Raw genomic sequence first — 20,419 nt, 5'->3', positions numbered from 1 at the left:
GGGTGGTTTGGAAAGAAGAGTGGTGGCCAATTGATCTAAGTTGGAATGAGGTAAGGAATGAAGTTTGGGACTGGATAGCTTATCAAGCCTATGTGCCAAACAAGCCTAGCTTGGTAGGTCATGGTTCAGGGTTAACATCTCGGGACAGTAGATATAGGATTGGGGTTGTGGGATTAGGGGAACGTGTCTCTTCACATATTGATCAGGGTCGCATAGGTGTGAGCTATTGGATCCCACCTTCTACTGGAGTAGTCAAGTGTAATATGGATGCAGCTATTTTTACACAACTTGGAAAGTGTGGATTAGGAGCTGTGGTTAGGAATGATCTGGGGTCTTTTATGTTTGGGAGTAGCTGTATTATTTCTGCATTGAAGGAGCCTAAAATTGTGGAAGCACTTGCTCTTCGTACTTGTCTATGTTGGTTGGCTAGCCAAAACTTCACTAGAGTTGATTTTGAGTCTGATGCTAAAGTCGTGGTTGATGCTGTTGCCTCTAGACGTCAAGACCTTTCAGAGTTTGGGTCAATTATTCAAGACTGTAGGGATATCTTAAACTCTCAACCCGGTTTTAAACTTGCTTTTATTTCTCGTTTAGCGAATAGGGCCGCTCATTTGGTAGTTAGGCGGGCTTGTTCCAATGCTAGCGATTATTTTTTTTTTCTATTTTACCTGTCTGGTTGTCAAACATTATTTTGGAAGATGCAAATTCTTCCCGTTAATCTATTTGAGGTTTTGCCCAAAAAAAACTACAATTAAAATTAAATATTATATCTAGGATACAAAAGAATTACAATCTATATTAAACAAAAATTGAATTAAACTACAATTAAAATTAAATATTATATCTACGATACAAATGAATTACACTCTATGTTAAAATGGAAACAACATCAATATATTATGTTATAAACTATTACAATCAATACTTTTATAATGTTCAGTTCAAAAAAAAATACTTTTCTAATGTTGCACATGAAGAAACTTTATCAATTCAATATGTTACGTATAAAAAAAATAAAATGCATGAGAATTAGTCACAAATTCGTTTTGATGATAATCATTTTTCTTGATGGAATTTCATGATAACCAAGTATTTGAATTTAATTATTCATTGTGCTACAATAACCCAATATATCCAATTGAATCAGCTCAAAGTGATGACTTCTCCTATTTTCATCTCGTAATATCTCATCAAGACATTAGATCAATTTGTTCTTCATTCTTTCATTGTATAGAATATCAGTCACGCTCGCAGATATCACTTATTTGACTTCATTAATATTCTCTAATAATTATATATTCTTCAATTTCGTAAGTAAGAAAAACAAACAAAAGAATAGAAAACAAAAATGAAGGAATAAAAAAAGATAATTAGGAGAGAACTATCTTCCTCTCATTTTTTTTTAAAAATAATAGAGAATGTCAAGATATAAACATATAAAGAGGAGAGTGAAAATATTTTTTGTACATTAATTAAATTTTTTATTTTTTTCTTAATGAAGTATTAAGTCTATAAATTAATTTTAGTTAAATAGAATTAAATCGCTATTGTAACCATTTAGTACAAAAACAAAAACATTTTATAATTAATATGTGAAATTAATTCTATTAATTAGAATCATTATGCTCAACATTTGAGAATTTGAAGAGATTCAAATAATAATATTTTTTAATTAATATTTTCCAACAACTTGTTCTATGATCATATTTCATTTTCATTTGTTAAAAACTCTTAAAATACTGATAATTTTGTATAAACCACAATATAATAGTTACAAACTATATAAACCAATGTTGCAAAAGCAATTATCTAAATATCTCATAATTAATGTATATTTTTAGAATTTTGAGCATCAAAATTTATTTTTATTTACCTTCATTTTGAATTCGTATCTAGCATAATCCAAATTCTTCAAGAATAAACATCTTATCAAGTGTATTAGACGCTTACAATCTATTTGTCTAGAGAACTGAGAAAAAATACATTCTTGATAATAATAATAATAATAATAATAATAATAATAATATAACATAATTTATAATTGAAATAAACTTCATTGTAAGTATAACATTTCAATTCCTCTTTAATATTTTCTTTAATATGTCTCTAATTTCATTGAACAACTATTGTGTGAAACTTTATATCTATTTGTACAAAAATGTATAAAAATAAAAAAAATATAATCCATATCAGTTAGATAACTCAAACTAAAAAAATGAGTCGATTTCAACAGGTTCCGAATTAGAAAAATTAATCTAACTTCAATTAAATCTAACAATTGAATTCATATAAAGTCGAAAATCTAAATTTTAGTTAGAGTTAACAATCGAAAAGATAACACCTAGCAACATATACTAAAAAAGAATGCAAATATACAAAATTTTTATTTTAGTCATTTTGAAAAAAAAAGACAAATAAAAAAGAAAACATGGATAAGGTCAGAGACGAATCTACAGTGGGGGTAGCGGGGGCACTTGCCCCCACTGAGATCTAGAAATCTATAAAACATCTGGTTTAAAATTTGAAGTTTTTAAGTTTGTTCTCATAAAAACGCAGGCCATTAATGGCTGCTGAAGTCTACAATCGCACAAAGAAGAAGATGAGTAATAAGAGTAGGTTTTATTTTTATATTTTTCAAACATCGTAGCATAAAACGATATCGTCCCACTTAAGTGGAACAACGAGTTTTGATGTAGGAAGCTTACTTAAAAAGCCTATTCTAAAGTGGCCCTCTCCCCTACCTTCTATTCTTTCACGGAATATCTCTTTTCCCTCACCATAAAAGCCATAATCACTCCTCTCCTCTTTCTCAATTTAGAATTCAAACTCTAATTATTATTTTCTTTTGCAATTTGTTCCATAACAAAGTAGGACTTATATGCTTAACTAAATTAAATTTAAATTATATGTTACTTTAGCAAATACAACGTATATACTTAAATTATATGCTTAATAAAATTTGGAAAAAATAATGCATATTTTTCTAGTTTTATATATTGTAATTAAATTTAGAGTATAGTGTAAAAAAACTCATGTGCTTTCACGTATTGTCAAATTGGTACGTAAAAAAAATTTATCCAGAATCTGATTGAGCTTTTTCGTTTTGCTAAAAAAACGATTTTTTTTTAGTTTGACACTAAAAAATGACCTTTAACGACCTTAAATGAAAAACTCCAAGAATTAAAGTTGTTTAGTACCATTTTTACTATATAACTAAAATTTTAATTTTCAAAATCATCGTTGAAAAATTCAAAAAATTGATAATTTTGAAAAGTAAACAATTTGGTTTCGGAGTAAATGTGATACTATGAATTTTTTATTTTAAGATCGTTAATGGTCATTTTTATAGTGTCAAACTGAAAGAGATTTTTTATAGTGTCAAACTAAGTGTCTCGTTTTTAGCAAAATGAAAGAGCTCGGTCACCTTTTGGACAAAAAATTTTCCATGTACCAATTTGACAATACATGAAAACATAATGAGTTTTTTTGGATTTTACCTTTAAAATGATTTATTTACGGTGATATTGGTTTTTTGTACAATTTTTTTTATACCGATATACAGTTTGCCCCCACTGTGTTTAAATCCTGGATCCGTCCCTGGATAAGGTAGCGAGAGGTATGGAACCTGCGTAACGACAAAAATGAAATTTCATCTCTAAAAGATGAAACTATAACATCTATTGTTTAATAAAAATAAAACAATACAATTGAGAACAAAAATAACTACAACATATGAAAAAAAATCGAATAATTACCTTGAGAAACATAATAATTTCTTATAATTTTTGACACCTTTGTGTTTCCCGATTTTAGTTGTCCATGCATCTTCTATTTCTATCAGATTTCTTCAATTGGAGATATCGGTTTGAAAAAAAAAGACAAATAAAAAAGAAAACATGGATATGTAGCGAGAGGTATAGTACCTGGGTAACGGCAGAAATGGATCTGAAAGATGAAATTATAACAACTATTGTTTAATAAAAATAAAACAACACAATTGAGAACAAAATAACTACAATATATGAAAGAAAATCGAATAATTACATTCAGAAATATAATATTGTCTATCATTGCCAATGAATATAATGGTGGAATACTATCTATCATGCTTTATATAGAAGTTTATTTGTGACTTTTGGATTTCTTTTGCTTTGTGTTTTTTCATCTTCCTGTAAGGTCCTGTTCTTTATCGCTGAAAAAAACTGAATTGAACTGAACTGAACTGAACTGAACTGAATGCTACTGAACTGAATTGAACTGAACTGAACTGAATGCTACTGAATACTGAACTGAATACTACTGAACTTAACCGAACGTAACAATAATGATCATATTAGACTTTAAAATAATTTAATGATAATATTAGACATTAATAAGCTTATAATAATAATAATGGTTCTAATAATAATAATAATAATATCAATAATAAATAAACATATTAATAAAGATTAAACTAAATTGAATATCAAATAAAATATCGGCTCGATAAGATCCTATAAAATTAAATAAAAATGACCCTAATTTAAATTAAAAATATAATTACACACAAACACAAATTTACATATAATTGAAAACTTATGAAATTAAATACAAATTTTTATATGAATACAAACTCTTAACTTTTTATTACAATTAAGGGTTAAGGTGCAAAAATACCCCTAATGTCTAAATATAAATTTCCATATGAATACAAACTCTTGACTCAATTTATTAATGTTAAAGGTAAAATTGCTATTGGCTTCCAACTTTAGGGATAAAATTGCACCATTTGAGATATTAGGGGTAAAATTTAAAAGCAAATTTCAAACAACATATATCGGTGGAAAATTCTACTTTGATATTATTGGTGGGATTTGGTGGTTGAATTTAATTTGATGTTATGGGTGGTTGTTGGGTGGGTGAATTTTAATGTTATTGATTTTGTTTGGGCGGATGAAATACAATCAATATGCTATGCATAATTTATGGGTGGTTGCATAGCATATTGATTGTGCAACATAACATTAAAATTCATTATTATGAGTGCAAGATGTTATGGCTGGAGTGCACTCAAAATTCATTGTGCCTATTATATAACCCATCCCTCATATGTAATACAGGCTTTATCTCTTTCACCACCACCCATCACCTTCCATTTGCTGCTGCCACCGCCTCCAGCCACCGCCGCCTACAGTGATCACCGCCACAATATGCCTCAAATGTAAAAAAAAATATGAAATGTCCATTATTGTTTCTACTTTCACGCTTCATAATTTCATAAGATTGTCCATGCTTGGGATACCAATTATACAACATGGTCCAAATGTTAATGGAAGGGTAGATTCAGATATGTTTAATGTAGACCGTAAAGACGCCATGTTAGCAGTGCGGAATGGTATAGAGCAATAGATTTGGCAATCACGTCTAGCCGAGAATGAAGTGAGAGCGGGGAATGAAGTGGGAGTGGAGAATGAACTTGACGATGATGATGAAGTTAGCGAAGATGATTAAAAACAATTAAAATATAGTTGAGGCAGTTAATTTTTTAGAGCATTGTAACGTAACCGTATTAATATAATATTTATTTACTTTTCGCAAAATTTACAAACAAGTTATACCAAATAATTATAATTATAATAAATAATGATAATATATCATGAAAAAGCATAAATTATATATAAAAAATTATAATTATAATAAAAATAGATAAAGTAATATATAATAAATTATAAATGATTATAATTATAATAAATTGCTACATTATAGGTAAATAATAATAATAATAAATTATATGTATAATAATTACAATAAATAATAATAAATTATTGAATGCTGAAACTGAATGTTGAAACTGAATGTTGAACTGAACTGAACTGAACTGAACTAAACTGAATTGAACTGAACTGAACTGATTGTTATTGAACTGAACTGAACTGAACTGAACTGAACTGATTGTTACTGAAATTAAGTGATAAAGAATAGGGCCTAACTCTTACTGTCTTTTATTATTTTAATTAATAGGGTAATAATTGTTTAATATATTATAAATATAAATTTGTTATTTTTAATTAATTAAATCTTTTTTATTTTGATTTTATACTACGTTGACAACTCATCAAAAAAGCTTCTAAAACACTTCTCCTCATTTCTCTATGCTTCCGCTATTATATATAGTATAGATTAATAGTCTACTTTTACATATATGCGCTCCTTAATTTCATCATAATTTTATAACTCGAATTGGAAATTACTATTATTATTATTATTATTACTATTCCCTCTAGTTCTCTGATCTTATTAGAATTATTCTACTTTAAAAGTTTTCTCAACCCAGCCCAATCCTTCAATCGAGAACAAAATTATTTACATAATTTTATTTTTGAATTGGCTGCTTTTAATTTTTGGACTGACAGGTTTTTAAGTTCGGATATTGATTTGGTTAGGTAGGCATTTAGTGGAGAAAACATTTATATTTTTAGTTATTATATATCTATTGTAACTAGAAAAATAATTAAACTACCACCAATCACGTGGTTCAAGTGGTTAAAATATAAATCAATTTAATAAAAATTAACACGTTATTTTTTTCCCAAAAGGAAAGCAAGGGTATCTTTCTAGTTATCCTATAAATTCAGTTTCTAACTTTTCTTCCTCTTTTTTCAATTCAAAATTGAAAAAACAGAGAATGGAAGTGACAGCTCCATTGGCGGATGCTGTCATATCTAAAGTTCGCAATGAAGTAATTGATTCGGTGTGGTGTCAAATTGGATACATATGGAACTACAAAGGCAACATCAAGGACCTTGAGAAGCAACTTGTAAAGTTGAAAGCTGGAAGAGACAACATGCTACACTGTATCGATGAGGCCAGAAGGAACGAGGAAGAAATTAAAGATATTGCAACCAACTGGTTACAAAGTGCGAATAAGGCAATTGAAGCAGCAGTTTAGATCATTAAAGATAATGACACTTCCAAAAAGAGCTGGATGGGTTTTTTCCCTAATTTGAAGGCTCCTCACCAATTTAGTAGAAAAGCAAATAAGAATACACCAGGATTTACACAAATTCAATAAGAAGGAAAGTCCATTCATACAATCGTCCGTTCGTCCAAGTGTGCAAGCATTGGAGCTTGGCAAAAGTTATGAGTCATTAGAATCAAGAATGAAAGTATTGGAGGAAATTGTAGGGGCGTTGAAGAATGATAATGTTAATATCATTGGAGTATATGGTTTAGGAGGTGTGGGTAAAACTACTATCGTGAAACAAGTCGTTGCACAAGCCAAAGAAGAAGGAACTTTCAAAGTGGTGGCTATAGCAAATGGGGCCCATACTTTGGACTTGAGCAAAGTTCAGCAAGAAATTGCAGATTGATTAAGTCTCAAGTTTGACATTGAGACTATTGATGTAAGGACAGTAAGGTTGCATTCACGGTTGAAACATGAGGTGAAAGTGCTTATTATTTTAGATGATATTTGGGAGAAGATCGATTTGGAGAAGATAGGAATTCCTAATTCTGATGATCATAAAGGATGTAAAGTATTATTGACCTCTAGAGATCTAAATATATTAATGGATATGGGTGTGCAAGCCCATTTTCTGCTTCAAGTTTTACCAAAAGAAGAGGCATGGCAGTTATTTCAAAAGAAGGCTGGTGATTTTAAAAACCCTGAATTACAATCAATTGCAATTGCAGTGGAAAATAGATGTGCAGGTTTACCTGTTTTGATAGTGGTAGTTGCAACCTCATTGAGAGGTAAGGAGTTGTACGAATGGAAGGATGCTTTGGAACAGCTGCAAAAATTCGACAACAATAGGATGGATGCACAGGTTTACTCAGCCCTGGAGTTGAGTTACAACTTTTTGGGAGATGATGCCAAGTCCTTGTTTTCCTTTGTGCACAACTATCAAGACACATAAATATCACAGTCTTGGTGAAATATGCGAAGGGGTTGGGCTTATTTCACAAATATGCAATGAGCGTTCTAAGAAACAGACTACTTATAGTGGTCAATGACTTAAAAAGGTCATGTTTGTTACTAGAAGTCAACAAGTATGAGATTCAAATGCACGATGTTGTTCACAGTTTTGCTAGAGTATTTGCTTCCAAGGAACATCATATCTTCATTGTAAATTCTCAAACTCAGCTGGAAGAAGGGCCAAAGTGCACCATTTGAACTATGCAATTCAATTTCTTTGCTACGTCCTGAAAACGTCGATCTTCCTCAAGTATTAGAATGCCCAACACTTGAGTCATTTATCTTCTACAATGAGGATCCCTCATGCAGAATCCCTGACAATTTTTTTAGTAGAACGAAAAAATTGAAACTTATGGATTTATGTGAAGTGAATTTGTCACCACTACCATCATCAATTGGGTTTCTTTAGAACCTTCAAAGAATGTTCTTGGATCACTGTGATTTCGAAGATATAAGTGCAATCCGGCAACTAAATAAGTTGTAAGTCCTCAACTTAAAGGGTTCAAACATTGTTCAGCTTCCAATGCAAATAAAGAACTTGACTCGTTTACAACTTATGGATTTAAGTAAATGTCGAAGACTTGAAGTGATTCCACTAGGTATCTTAATTTGCTTGACCAAATTAGAAGAGTTGTACATGTTGGGCGGCTTTATTAAGTGGGGGGGGGGGGGGGGTGAAGATCATACTGGCAAAAGAAATAATGCTAGTATTTCTGAATTGAAGACTTTGTGTAACCTAATCAATTTAGAAATTAATATTATCGATGCAAAGATCATACATATGGATTTGTTCCATATGAAGTTAGAAAGATTCATAATTTTGATTGGGGATAGTTGGGATTTTTTTTGGCAATGATGATAGTTCCAAGATACTGAAACTCAAGCTCAATGCTGACTTTGAATTGGAGAGGTTAAAGGTCTTGTTGATAGAAACTGAAGATCTGTATTTGGACGATCTCAAGGGTGTGGAAAATGTGCTCCCCAAATTAGAAAGGCAATGCTTTCCGAAGTTGAAGCATCTGCAAGTCCAAAACTGCCATGAGATGCAATCTATTATAATAGATAGGGCAAGAATGGATAACATAATTACTTTCCCAAGTCTTGAGACGTTATCTTTAATTAATTTGAACAGATTGGAGAAGATCTGGTATGGCCCATTTGCAACGAGCTCTTTTATCAGCTTAAAGAAGTTGAAGGTGGGGAATGTTGGGAATTTTTTGGATTGCGACAATAGCGGAAACAATAAATCTCAAAGCACAAACAATATATTGCTAAGAAAAATGATAGCTTAAAAACTTGAAAGCAGTTTTATTGAATTTATGAGGTGGAGGTGTACAAGAGGGTGTTTTCTAGAAACTTTCTAGAGTTACAATAATATGAGATAAAACCAAAAATAGTATCACTCAGGTGTTTCCCGAAAATACCCCGAAATAATTATCTTACTATTTTGTTTCTCCCCAAAACAATTGGAATACCATCTCTCAATTAGAAAGCAAACACACAATAGAGGATTTATTATGTAATTTGCCTCTATATACTCTCACAACTCCACTGCTCTCTATCATTTCTATCTTCTGCTTTTATAGCAGAAGATATTCAACATGTCAACTAGAGCAGTGTTCTAGTTGACTTGTTCCACCAAACATTAATTGGGTGGCACCGAATTCTGTGCCAACCCAATTAAGAAAACAATTAATTTTTTTCGATAATTAACAAATTACAAAATTAATCCCTCAATAATACAAATTATAAAAATAGTCCCTCATTAATTGAGACTTCACAACAATTCCTTTTTTTATTTAATTGTTTTAAATTAATAGTTAATTTTCTCAACAATCTTCCCCTTAACTATTAATTTAAAACTTTCATTATTTTTTTTTTCAATATATATATGATGTACTTTCCCATCATCACCTTGTAAACGGAGCACTTCTTTCTGCAAACAACTTCTCAGAGCACTTCTCACCGAATCAATTTTTTGATTCACTTCTCATCAACCTTCAACTATTGGAGCACTTCTCTCCAAATTAAGCAAATTTTTCTTCATCGACATGATGTGCCAAATTGACACTTTTTTCTCTCTTGTTTCTGCAATTCCGTTGCACGTGTCCAAGCTTCTTGCACTTAAAACATTGAGGCTTTCCCTTGTGCCAACAATCCTTCTCATCATGACCATGCTTTTTGCAATGACCATATTGAGGAACTTCCCTTTTTCCTTTTGAGCCTTGGGCAAGGAAAACTCCCTCAATTGCTTCCTCATTTTTTCCATTTCTCATTGCTCTTCTTTGTTCTTGAGCTTGCAAAGAATTAATTAATTTGGATAAGGGTAATTGACTTATATCTCTTGAATCTTCAAGAGATGAAAGTTTTGCCTCAAACCTTTCAGGCAAGCTTACAAACAGTTTTTCAACAACTCTGCTATCAGGTAGATCTTCTCCCATCAACCTGTCATAATACTAATGTATCGACTCATTTTCTTTCATTCTTAGAGTCTTAAAATCTCTTTTGAAATTCAAAACTTGCATCATCTTTGTTCGTTCATTGCCTTCATAAAGTTCTGTCAACTTTTCCCAAGCTTCATTTCCTATTTCACAAGTCATAATTCTCGTGAAAATTGACTCTGAGACAACATCATGAATGATAGATAAAGCTCTTGGAGCTTTTAATGATTCCTCTTCATGAGCCCTTATTTAATTTAGAGTTGGATTGTCTCCAAGATGTGTTACCTCCTTCTTAGATTCAACCCACAGCCACAAGCCCAACCCTTTTAAATGAGTTTTCATTTTGATAGCCCAAATTTGATAATTTTCACCATTGAAACTTGGAGGAGAAAAAACCGATGATGGTTGGTTGGCTGCCATTCTCAAAAACTCACCGATCCCTTAAGATTGTTGAAGCTTTGATACCACTGTTAGAAATTTTTCGGATTGCGCCAATTTAGCGGAAGTAATAAATCTCAAAGAACAAACAATATATTGCTAAGAAAAATGATAGCTTAAAAACTTGAAGGTAATTTTATTGAATTTATGAGATGGGGGTGTACAAGAGGGTGTTCTCTAGAAACCTTATAGAGTTACAATAATATGAGATAAAACCAAAAATAGTATCACTCAAGTATTTTCCGAAAATACTCCGAAATAATTATCTTACTATTTTATTTCTCCTCAAAACAATTGGACTATTCTCTCTCAATTAGAAAGCAAACACACAATAGAGGATCTATTATATAATTTGTCTCTCTCTATATACTCTCACAACTCCCCTGCTCTGTATCATTTCTATCTTGTGCTTTTATAGCAGAAGATATTCAACATGTCAACTAGAGCAGTGTTCTAGTTGACATTTTCCACCAAACATTAATTGGGTGGCACCGAATTCGGTGCCAATCCAATTAATAAAACAATTAATTTTTTTAATAATTAACAAATTACAAAATTAAACCCTCAATAATACAAATTACAAAAATATCTCTCATTAATTGGGGCTTCACAACAATTCTTTTTTTTTATTTAATTGTTTTAAATTAATAATTAATTTTCTGAACAGGGAAATGTAATGTATTGAAGAATTTGTTTTCGTTCTCTATGTTTAAATGCCTTGTCCATCTACAAGAAATTAAGGTGAGTGAATTTAAAATCCTGAAAGAGATTGTTGCTGTGAGATATGAAGATGAAACAATCAAGCTGACTCAATTACACACGTTGACGCTAGAAGATCTACCCCAGCTTGATGGCTTTTGCTCTCCAATTAATGAGGATTCTGCAGAAATTTTATTGGTGGATGAATTTGAAGATTTTTTCGGCAAAAAGGTTTGGTCCATCTTTTCTACCCCAATATTCATGTTATAAAATTTGCTCTTGTTGATGATTTGCAAAAAGGTATGGTCAAAGAAAAACAACTTTCAACAAATTAAAAAATAAAAAGAGCACAAGCTAGATTGAATTCACGTAATATTTTTGTTAGTACTTTTAGTTTTTTAGTAATAATTTGAATAGCTTTTGTAAATTGTATGGACGAGACAAATAAAAAAGAAGTTATTGATTGGAACATTTAGGAGCTCCTTCCTCTTGAGTAAAGTCTTAGCTGTTGAGTGAAGTCTTAGTTGTTGAGTACATTATATATGTTGCGACTGATCTTATTTTTTCACATTAGACAATAACAAAATCTAACTCTATAAAAATATATATTTGGCAGATTCAGTTCCCCAATCTGGTAGTACTGAAATTGTCATCAATAAATGTGGAGAAGATATGGTACAACCACAACTTAGAGTTTTGTTCGTTTGACAAATTGACAACCTTTATTGTTGAAGGATGTGGAAATTTAGCATTTGTGCTTACATCTTCGATGGTTAAGAGTCTTCCTCAGCTAAAGGAATTTGAAATATGTGATTGCAAATCCATGGAAGAAGTTATAAGAACAGAAGGGAACACTGAAGAGATGATATTCCCCAAATTGAACCTTTTAAAGCTAAAGGGTCTTCCAAAAGTTACAAACTTTTGCAGGAGAAACTTAATTCAGTGTCCCTCCATGGTAGATCTAACCATAGAAAATTGTCATCATCTACAAATATTTCTCTCAACTAGTAATGAAGATGGTCAACCACATGATTCCAGTACTACTCTTTTTGATGAAAAGGTCTCTTCTCTTTTTACTCATTTATTTAGTTATTTGGTCCGTTAAAAATCTTAAACATCAACACACATGCTTCCCATCTATATATGTTATATGTTATTTTGTGTTTACTTTATGAATTTTTTATTTATTTGATGGAGTTTGATAAAAAAAATAATAAATGATGCAGGTTGATTTCCCTAAACTGAAATACTTGACACTAATAGATGCAAAGAAGTGGTGAAAGTTTTCCCACCCAATTTGGAATTCACAAGACTTTAGAATCTTGAGCAATTAATTATAAATGGTTGTGATGTTCTAACAGAGGTGTTTGACATGCGAGCTTTGATTGATGTAAATATAGTAAAAGGTGGTATAGCATTTTCTCAATTGAAATGTCTAAAAATAAGTAATACCCCAAATTTGAAGCATGTATGGAAAGAAGATCCCGAAGGAATTCTCAACTTCCAAAATTTAAGCTTATTGACTATCAGTGGATGCCCAAGTCTGAAAAGTGTGCTTCCAGCCTCCGTAGCAAGATGTCTTTTGCATCTACAAAGGCTTACTATAGTAAGTTCGGCAATCAAGGAAATCGTTGTTGGGGATGAGGAACAAATCGAAGGTGCAGCTGTTTTTGAATTTCCTCAGTTGCAAGTGTTAGAACTTGAAAGTTTACCACAACTTGAAACATTCTACCCAGGAACTCATACGTCAGCATTGCTTGCATTAAAAACTTATTTCATCCAGGAATGCAAGAAGTTTCATCTCCCGACTCTGTTCAATGAAATGGTATGATATGTAAACCCTCTTTTATGAAAAGTAAATTTATTTATATTTTCTTTGCTAAAAAATAATCTCATCTAGATTATAAATTAAACTATAGTGTTCTTTAGTTTTGACAAAACTAATTATTTTGCTCCCCTCATCCATAAATTTTATATAAAATGAAAATTTATCTTTATATCATTATTTAATTTATATAGACGTTTTTTATATAATTTTGTGATTAGTCCTAGATCATCCCGAACTTAGAACAAATAACTCTAAATGCCAAGGAATTTGGAATGATAAGTGAAGACCAAATTCCAAGGGATTTGTTTCACAGTCCCAAAGTTGTTGTGTTCCTTTTTTTAGATGAAGAGTCCGCAGTTTTTCCATATGATCTTCTTCACATATTCCACAATTTGGAATAACTTGCTATAGGACACAGTAACATCAAAGAGCTGTTCCCACCTGAAGGAGTAGTTGGAGATAAGAAATGTCGAATGATTCTTACAAGAATACATTCCTTGGAATTGTACTATCTTCCCAATCTAAAGACCATATGGAACCAAGTCCTTCAAACTCTTGAAAGTCTAACTTTTTGTGGATGTGATAAGTTCATCATTTTAGCACCATCCTCTGCTTCTTTCCAATGTCTAACATTCTTGAAAATAAAAGAATGCAACGGATTAGTGAGCTTAGTAACATTTTCAACGGCAAAAACTTTGATCCAGCTCCAGAATTTTGAAAGTAAACGATTATGATCAAGTGAAAGTCATTATATCAGACGAGGGAGATGAAATAATGGATAAGATTAACTTCAGAAAATTAAAAAATTTGGAACTTGATGGTCTCCCAAATTTCACCAGTTTCTGCTCAGGGAACCATAGTTTCAGATAACAAGGGTAGTTGTGAATCAATGCCCCAAGATGGAGTTCTTTTCTAAGGGAGTCTCTAGCGCACCACTGCTAGCAAGAGTACAAACGACAAAAGAAGAAAACGCAGGAGAATGGATGGGCGATCTTAACTCGACTATGCATTTCTTGTACAACAAGATGGTATGTTTTGCATTGACCAAATTTCTATAACTCTTAAAATCTACTCTATTTGTGTCATAACTAAATGGCTTCTTTTTTTTAATCGAATTTTACAGTTTGGGTTCTATGGGGTGCAACATTTAAAAGTATCTGAATTTTCAAACTTGAGAGGCAGATGGAACAACGATCTTCCAGTAGAGTTCTTCTGCTATTTAGAATCACTGGTGATCGATGATGTCAACTATTCCTCATATGCAATACCATCTAATTTACTGGAGTACTTGAACAAATTAGAGAAGATGGATGTAAGTAATTATGAAGTACTTGAAGACATTTTTTATGAACGAGGATCGAGTGAGGAACATGGATATGCTGATCTTCTGTCTAAGCTATCTAAGTTTAACTTGATTAGTTTGCCAAGGTTGAGAAACATATGGAATGAACATGATCAAGGAATATTGAACTTTAAACACCTTAAATCACTTAATGTTCATCTTTGCAGCAGTCTGAGGACGATATTCACTCCATCTATAACTCAAGGACTTGTTCAGATGCAAGAGCTGGAAGTGAAGTATTGTAATTCAGTAAAAGAAATCATCACAAAAGTATCAGCAAATGAAGTTATGGATGAAATCGTATTTCCACTACTCCAGTCCATTATCCTGGAGTCTTTTCCAGGCTTAATTAGTTTGAATGGTGGAAGCAAAATTCTGAAATGTCCATCTCTAGAAGAGATAGCCATAGTTGACTGTCCAACTATATTTAGTTCTACATTTCTCAGAGAGCTACAATCGAATCCAACTGATGGAATTACCGTGCCCAAGGTTAGTTACTAATTACTTGTTAGGAACTAATGCAATTATTATTAGGAACTAATGCAATTACGATAAACGAAACACAAACAAACATACAAGAGTTGTTTACCCAGTTCGCCACTCAATTTGAATGACTACGTCTGGGGGTACTACCAAGCCAGGATGTTTTACTATAATTTTAGAGATCCGGATTACAAAGAAAGAGACTATATTTATACTCCTCAAGAAACCCTAATCGCCCAAAAAAAATTCGGATCGCTGAAGTAGATCTATAAGTCTCCAAAGCCCAACATTACTATTATGTTCTTTCTTCTCATGTCATGGTACAATTTGTTTACTTGAATTTGAACTGAATATCATGATAGTCATTCTTTAAGAAAACTCAAAATGATTTATTAGTCCCATTTTGTTTGGGCAGTAACAATAAGTAAACTTTTTGATAGGTTGACTAGAATTCATAAATTTTACTATATTAAGTTTAAATATTAAACAATAGACATTAACTTACGGTAATTTATATGTTAAATTTTATAAAATCAAATTGAAGAGTGTGATTTTGATTACACCCACTGAGGCTAATAGTATGTTTGGCATGAAAGAAGAGTGGAAGAGGAAGATATTAACACTCTGTTATTCCCCATTTTTCTCATTTTCCCCATTTTTTTCAAATTTTCATGTTTCCCCTGTTTTTACAACAATTAAAGGGGAAAGGGGGATAATTGGATTAAAACACCAATTGTTAATGTAGTAAAACAATTGTATTGAACAAATTCAATTCATATGGAGAATAATTAATTGTCTTTCTATTATTGCTAAAATGGATTTACAGGATCATGCTTTACCTTGTCATGGTTTAGAGGCTAAAGGTGTGGAATTCCTTAAAGCAATTTGTAGTTCTTTTATTTATGATGATTTTTCCTGATCTTGGCCAGTTTAGATTTTGTTGAACTGCCTTTCAAGGTTGTATTCTTTTTTATTTTTCATTTTTTCTTAATAATATTATGACCTATCTTATTTTTTCACTTTAGACAATAATAAAATCTAACTCTATAAAGAAAATGTGTTTGGCAAATTCAATTTCCCAATTTGGTGGAACTGAAATTGTCATCAATAAATACGGAGAAGATATGGCACAACCACAACTTAGAGTTTTGTCCATTTGACAAATTGACAGCCTTTATTGTTGAAGGTAGTGGAAATTTAGCATCCGTGTTGACATCTTCGATGGTTAGGAGTCTTCCTCAACTGAAGAAATTTGTGATATGTGATTACAAATCCATGGAAGAAGTTATAAGAACAGAAGAAGACACTAAAGAGATGATATGTCACGTCCGTGTCTAAATTTCTAAAATTTATATCTTGATATTAGTATATATTATAATTATTGGGTGTGTGATATTAATTTGGTGCTATAGAAAAAGTTTGGGGTTAATTCGATGGTTTTATGTGTAAATTAAAAGTTTAGGGTTATTTTTAAAAGATTATATAAAGATGGAGGACCAAACTTGATATTTACCAGATTTTGGATATATATCCCAAACCTTCCAGGAGGTGCCGCACCCATATCCTCTTTTCTTTTTCTTTTTCTTCTTCTTTCATCTTTATCTGCATCTTCATCGTTCTTCTATTGTTTCTCCACCGTTTCTTTGGTTTACGGAGTTTCGACCGTCCGAATCACTCGAAATTTAAACCAGAACATCCTTATGCATAGTTCTAAGTCCTAACCGAAGAATTTTTGAGTTTCAAAAGTGTTTGGAGGGAAAACGTCTTAGACAAAATTTAGAGGAGAATCGATCGGGTTAGTTTTCTTCAATGAGTAGCCAAGGTGTAAGTAACTATCAACTATATTTTGAGTTTTATGTGTGTATATATATATATAATCAAAGAATTTTCAGAAATTGATATCTTAGGGTTTATACAAGAATTTTATAAAATTGAGTTTTTTCACGATCTTGCTTTTTATTGTGAAATTATAGTTCAAATGAAGCTATTGACTATACTTATATGTGAATTTCAGATTTTACTTGGTTATGTTGATTTGAGGTTTCGTTTGATTGATTAAATTTGGAATTTTATTGATTAAGGATTGATATTTTGGAGAATTGAAAAATTGTGAGCTTGATTACGAACATATGTTTTTGGTTTCAATATATATATATATATATATATATATATATATATATATATATATATATATATATATATATATATATATATAGAGAGAGAGAGAGAGAGAGAGAGAGAAAGAGAGAGAGCGAGAGAGAATAAAATGTTTGGTATCCATTAAAAGTAGTCCGGTTGGGTGATTTTGAATCTAAAGACCATATTTAGTGAGAAATATGACATGTATACACATGTCTGAAGACCTATTGGGTATGACAGTGAAGTGTCGGGTAAGACCATATGGGATAGGAAATGTTAAATAGACGTCTCGTGTATGTTGTGAATTATGATTGAAATATAAGGCGATGAACTCAAAAATGGATACAATATTATATGTTTTTGGTTTTTGGTTTAGTACCTTGACTATATTATGAACTTAAGTTTTGAGTATATTTAATAAGGTTTTGATTAAATCCTTTATAAATGTATATATGTAGCTATGTTAAGTAACGTTGGTTTTTATAGCTGATAGTTTCTTATTGAGATTTTTGTCTCATTTTTCCAAATGTTTTTAATGTTTTGTTTTAGGCGAAGAAGTGCAAGGTACCGAGAGGGGTACTCGATCCTAGGGCGAGGTTCGGTTACAGCTACGAGGTTCAAGTCGTCTCTAAGGTATTGCATCCATTTTGTTCATGTACATATAAGTGGATATTATATATTTAAAGACTATTATATAACTTGTTTTTGGTAGTGTCCTTTTGTTTAGTGATTACTGTATAGACAGAATGCTAAGGAATGCACTTTTAAGTGCTTTTGTGTGGAGTAATCTTGTTGTAACCTTGATCAGTTATTTGGTATGTATTATATACATATATATAATTAGCTGAAGTTGAGAACTTGTGGAATAGTGTGATATGAGTTATGAGTAAGTCATAACTTTGAGCTAGAGATAATAGAGAATTGTCTATATAGGTGCTGCGGGAAAATTAGATTCGTATCTGAATCTTATGATGCAATTTTCGACCAGATATAGGCAGAATCTAACATGGAGTCTCAATAGAAAGTTCTTTATCTTTTGTCTTACATTTCCAGGGGTTTTTGAATCGTCTTATTCGGACTCCGTATGAAGAATTTAGGTTATAAACAACATATGTTGGTCATTTTAGCTTTAAACCAGAATTTGGTTTTTGTTTTGATTTTTCTCCTTATTTGAGAGACACTGCTAATGTCAGTGGTAATGTCTCACCGTTTTATCTGATCTTATTTTAGGTCGGGTTTGACATGATATTCCCCAAATTGATCCATTTAAAGCTGAAGGGTCTTCCAAAATTTACAAACTTTTGGAGGGGCAACATAATTCAGTGTCCCTCCATGAAAATGTTATGGATAGAAAATTGTCCTCATCTACAAAAATTTGTCTCAACTAGTAATGAAGCTCAACAACATGATTCCAGTACTAATCTTTTTGATGAAAAGGTTTCTTCTCCTTTTAGTCATTTATTTAATTATTTGGTCTGTCAAAAATCTTACACATCTATATATGTTATATTTAATTATTTTATGAACTTTTTTGCAGGTTGATTTCCCTAACATGAACATACTGTTAATTTCCGGGGTACAAAGGTTGAAGGTAACATGGGGTAATGAACTCTGTGAAGTTTCCTTCCGCCAACTCAGAGTATTGGTGGTAGAAAATGCAAAAGAAGTGGTGAAAGTTTTCCCACCCAATTTGGAATTCACAAGATTTCAGAATCTTGAGAAATTATATATAACAGGTTGTGATGTTCTAACAGAGGTGTTTGACATTCGAGCTTTGATTGATGTAAAGATAGAAAGAGGTGGTATAGCAGTTTCTCAATTGAATCTACTAGTGGTACTTAATACCCCCAATTTGAAGCATATATGGAATGAAGATCCCAAAGGAATTTTTGACTTCCATAGTTTAAGCTCACTAGATATTCAAGGATTCCCAAGTCTGGAAAGTGTGATTCCAGCCTCCGTAGCAAGAAGTCTTGTGTATCTAGAAATGCTTCTTGTAACAGATTCTTCAATCAAGGAAATTGTTGCAGGGGATGAGGAAGGAATAGATGATGCATCTACGTTTCAATTTCCTCAATTGGAACGATTAGTACTTAGAAGATTACCACAACTTGAAACATTTTACCTAGGGACTTATACCTCAGAATGGCCTGCATTACCACAATTACGTATCACCCAATGCTATCAATTTCACCTACAGACTCTGTTCCATGAAATGGTACTCTTTGCTAAAAAATAACCTCATCCAGATTGTAAATTAAACTATATGTCCCTTAGTTTATGATCTTAAATGTAGTCACTAAAATATAATGCAGAATGTCTAGAACTACTGCCTGACCTTCTGTCTTGGTGCATTTCTTATCTGATTGCATTTTTGCAAACATTAAATGATTATCTGCTTCATTAAAATTAGTGGTTTCTATTGTTTCTATTTATGTAAGACTCATTTATCTTCCCTCAATAAACTAGAGTTTGTTTTTATGTGATTAGTGCCAGATCATCCCAAACTTAGAAGAATTATCTCTAAATGCCAAGGAAGTTGGAATGACTTCCTGTGGATTTATTTCACAATCTCAAAGTTGTTGAGTTCAATTTTTTCAATGAAGAGTCTGCAGTTTTACCATATGATCTTCTTCATATATTCCACAATTTGGAAGAACTTCATGTGGTACGCAGTAAAATCAAAAAGCTGTTCCCACCTAAAGGAGTAGTTGGAGATGAGAAATGTCGAATGATTCTTACAAGAATGCATTCCTTGGGGTTGCATTATCTTCCCAATCTAAAGACCATATGGAACCAAGTCCTTCAAGAAGCTCTTGAAACTCTTTATGTGAAAGGATATGATAAGTTAATCATTTTAGCACCATCCTCTGCTTCTTTCCAATGTCTAACATTCTTGAAAATAAAGGACTACAAAGGATTAGTAAGCTTAGTAACATTTTCAACGGCAAAAAGTCTGATCCAGCTCTAGAAATTGAAAGTAAGCAAATGTGATCAACTGAAAGTCATTATATCAGATGAGGGAGATGAAATAATGGATGAGATTAACTTCATTAAATTAGAAATTTTGGAACTTGATGGTCTGCCAAATCTCA

General features: G+C 31.7%; 2 protein-coding genes across 3 annotated transcripts; both read left to right on the top strand.

Annotated features, from left to right (window-relative positions):
* The first annotated feature begins 11,514 nt into the window (after window positions 1-11,514).
* Window positions 11,515-12,904, top strand: LOC136205208 (uncharacterized). Its single transcript, XM_065995712.1, has 3 exons — window positions 11,515-11,763; window positions 12,149-12,592; window positions 12,759-12,904. The coding sequence occupies exons 1-3, from the start codon at window positions 11,539-11,541 to the stop codon at window positions 12,810-12,812; spliced, it is 723 nt and encodes a 240-aa protein (XP_065851784.1). The 5' UTR covers window positions 11,515-11,538; the 3' UTR covers window positions 12,813-12,904.
* A 327-nt stretch (window positions 12,905-13,231) lies between these two features.
* Window positions 13,232-19,758, top strand: LOC136205207 (uncharacterized). Of its 2 annotated transcripts, none has more exons than XM_065995711.1 (5): window positions 13,232-13,357; window positions 14,870-15,191; window positions 17,874-17,957; window positions 18,555-18,761; window positions 18,862-19,756. In XM_065995711.1, the coding sequence occupies exons 1-5, from the start codon at window positions 13,350-13,352 to the stop codon at window positions 19,561-19,563; spliced, it is 1,323 nt and encodes a 440-aa protein (XP_065851783.1). In that variant the 5' UTR covers window positions 13,232-13,349; the 3' UTR covers window positions 19,564-19,756. The 2 variants fall into 2 exon arrangements, with proteins under 2 accessions (XP_065851783.1, XP_065851782.1); XM_065995710.1 differs by lacking the exon at window positions 13,232-13,357 and adding an exon at window positions 13,450-14,388 and having other exon boundaries at window positions 14,484-15,191; window positions 18,862-19,758.
* Window positions 19,759-20,419: the final 661 nt, after the last annotated feature.

The sequence above is a fragment of the Euphorbia lathyris genome, chromosome 9 (assembly GCF_963576675.1).
Source record: "Euphorbia lathyris chromosome 9, ddEupLath1.1, whole genome shotgun sequence".
NCBI lineage: Eukaryota > Viridiplantae > Streptophyta > Magnoliopsida > Malpighiales > Euphorbiaceae > Euphorbia > Euphorbia lathyris.
The sequence above is the reverse complement of the archived record's forward strand: the minus strand, read 5'-3'. Positions and strand labels throughout refer to the sequence as shown.

Excerpts from the sequence above, each read along its gene's own strand:
- LOC136205208 (XM_065995712.1), top strand. The coding sequence starts at position 11,539 with ATGTTTAAATGCCTTGTCCATCTACAAGAAATTAAGGTGAGTGAATTT. Across the intron at positions 11,764-12,148 it reads AAGATTTTTTCGGCAAAAAG|ATTCAGTTCCCCAATCTGGT; the intron begins GTTTGGTCCATC and ends TATATTTGGCAG. Across the intron at positions 12,593-12,758 it reads CTACTCTTTTTGATGAAAAG|GTTGATTTCCCTAAACTGAA; the intron begins GTCTCTTCTCTT and ends TAAATGATGCAG.
- LOC136205207 (XM_065995710.1), top strand. The coding sequence starts at position 14,260 with ATGGAGTTCTTTTCTAAGGGAGTCTCTAGCGCACCACTGCTAGCAAGA. Across the intron at positions 15,192-17,873 it reads ATGGAATTACCGTGCCCAAG|GCGAAGAAGTGCAAGGTACC; the intron begins GTTAGTTACTAA and ends GTTTTGTTTTAG. Across the intron at positions 18,762-18,861 it reads CTAATCTTTTTGATGAAAAG|GTTGATTTCCCTAACATGAA; the intron begins GTTTCTTCTCCT and ends ACTTTTTTGCAG.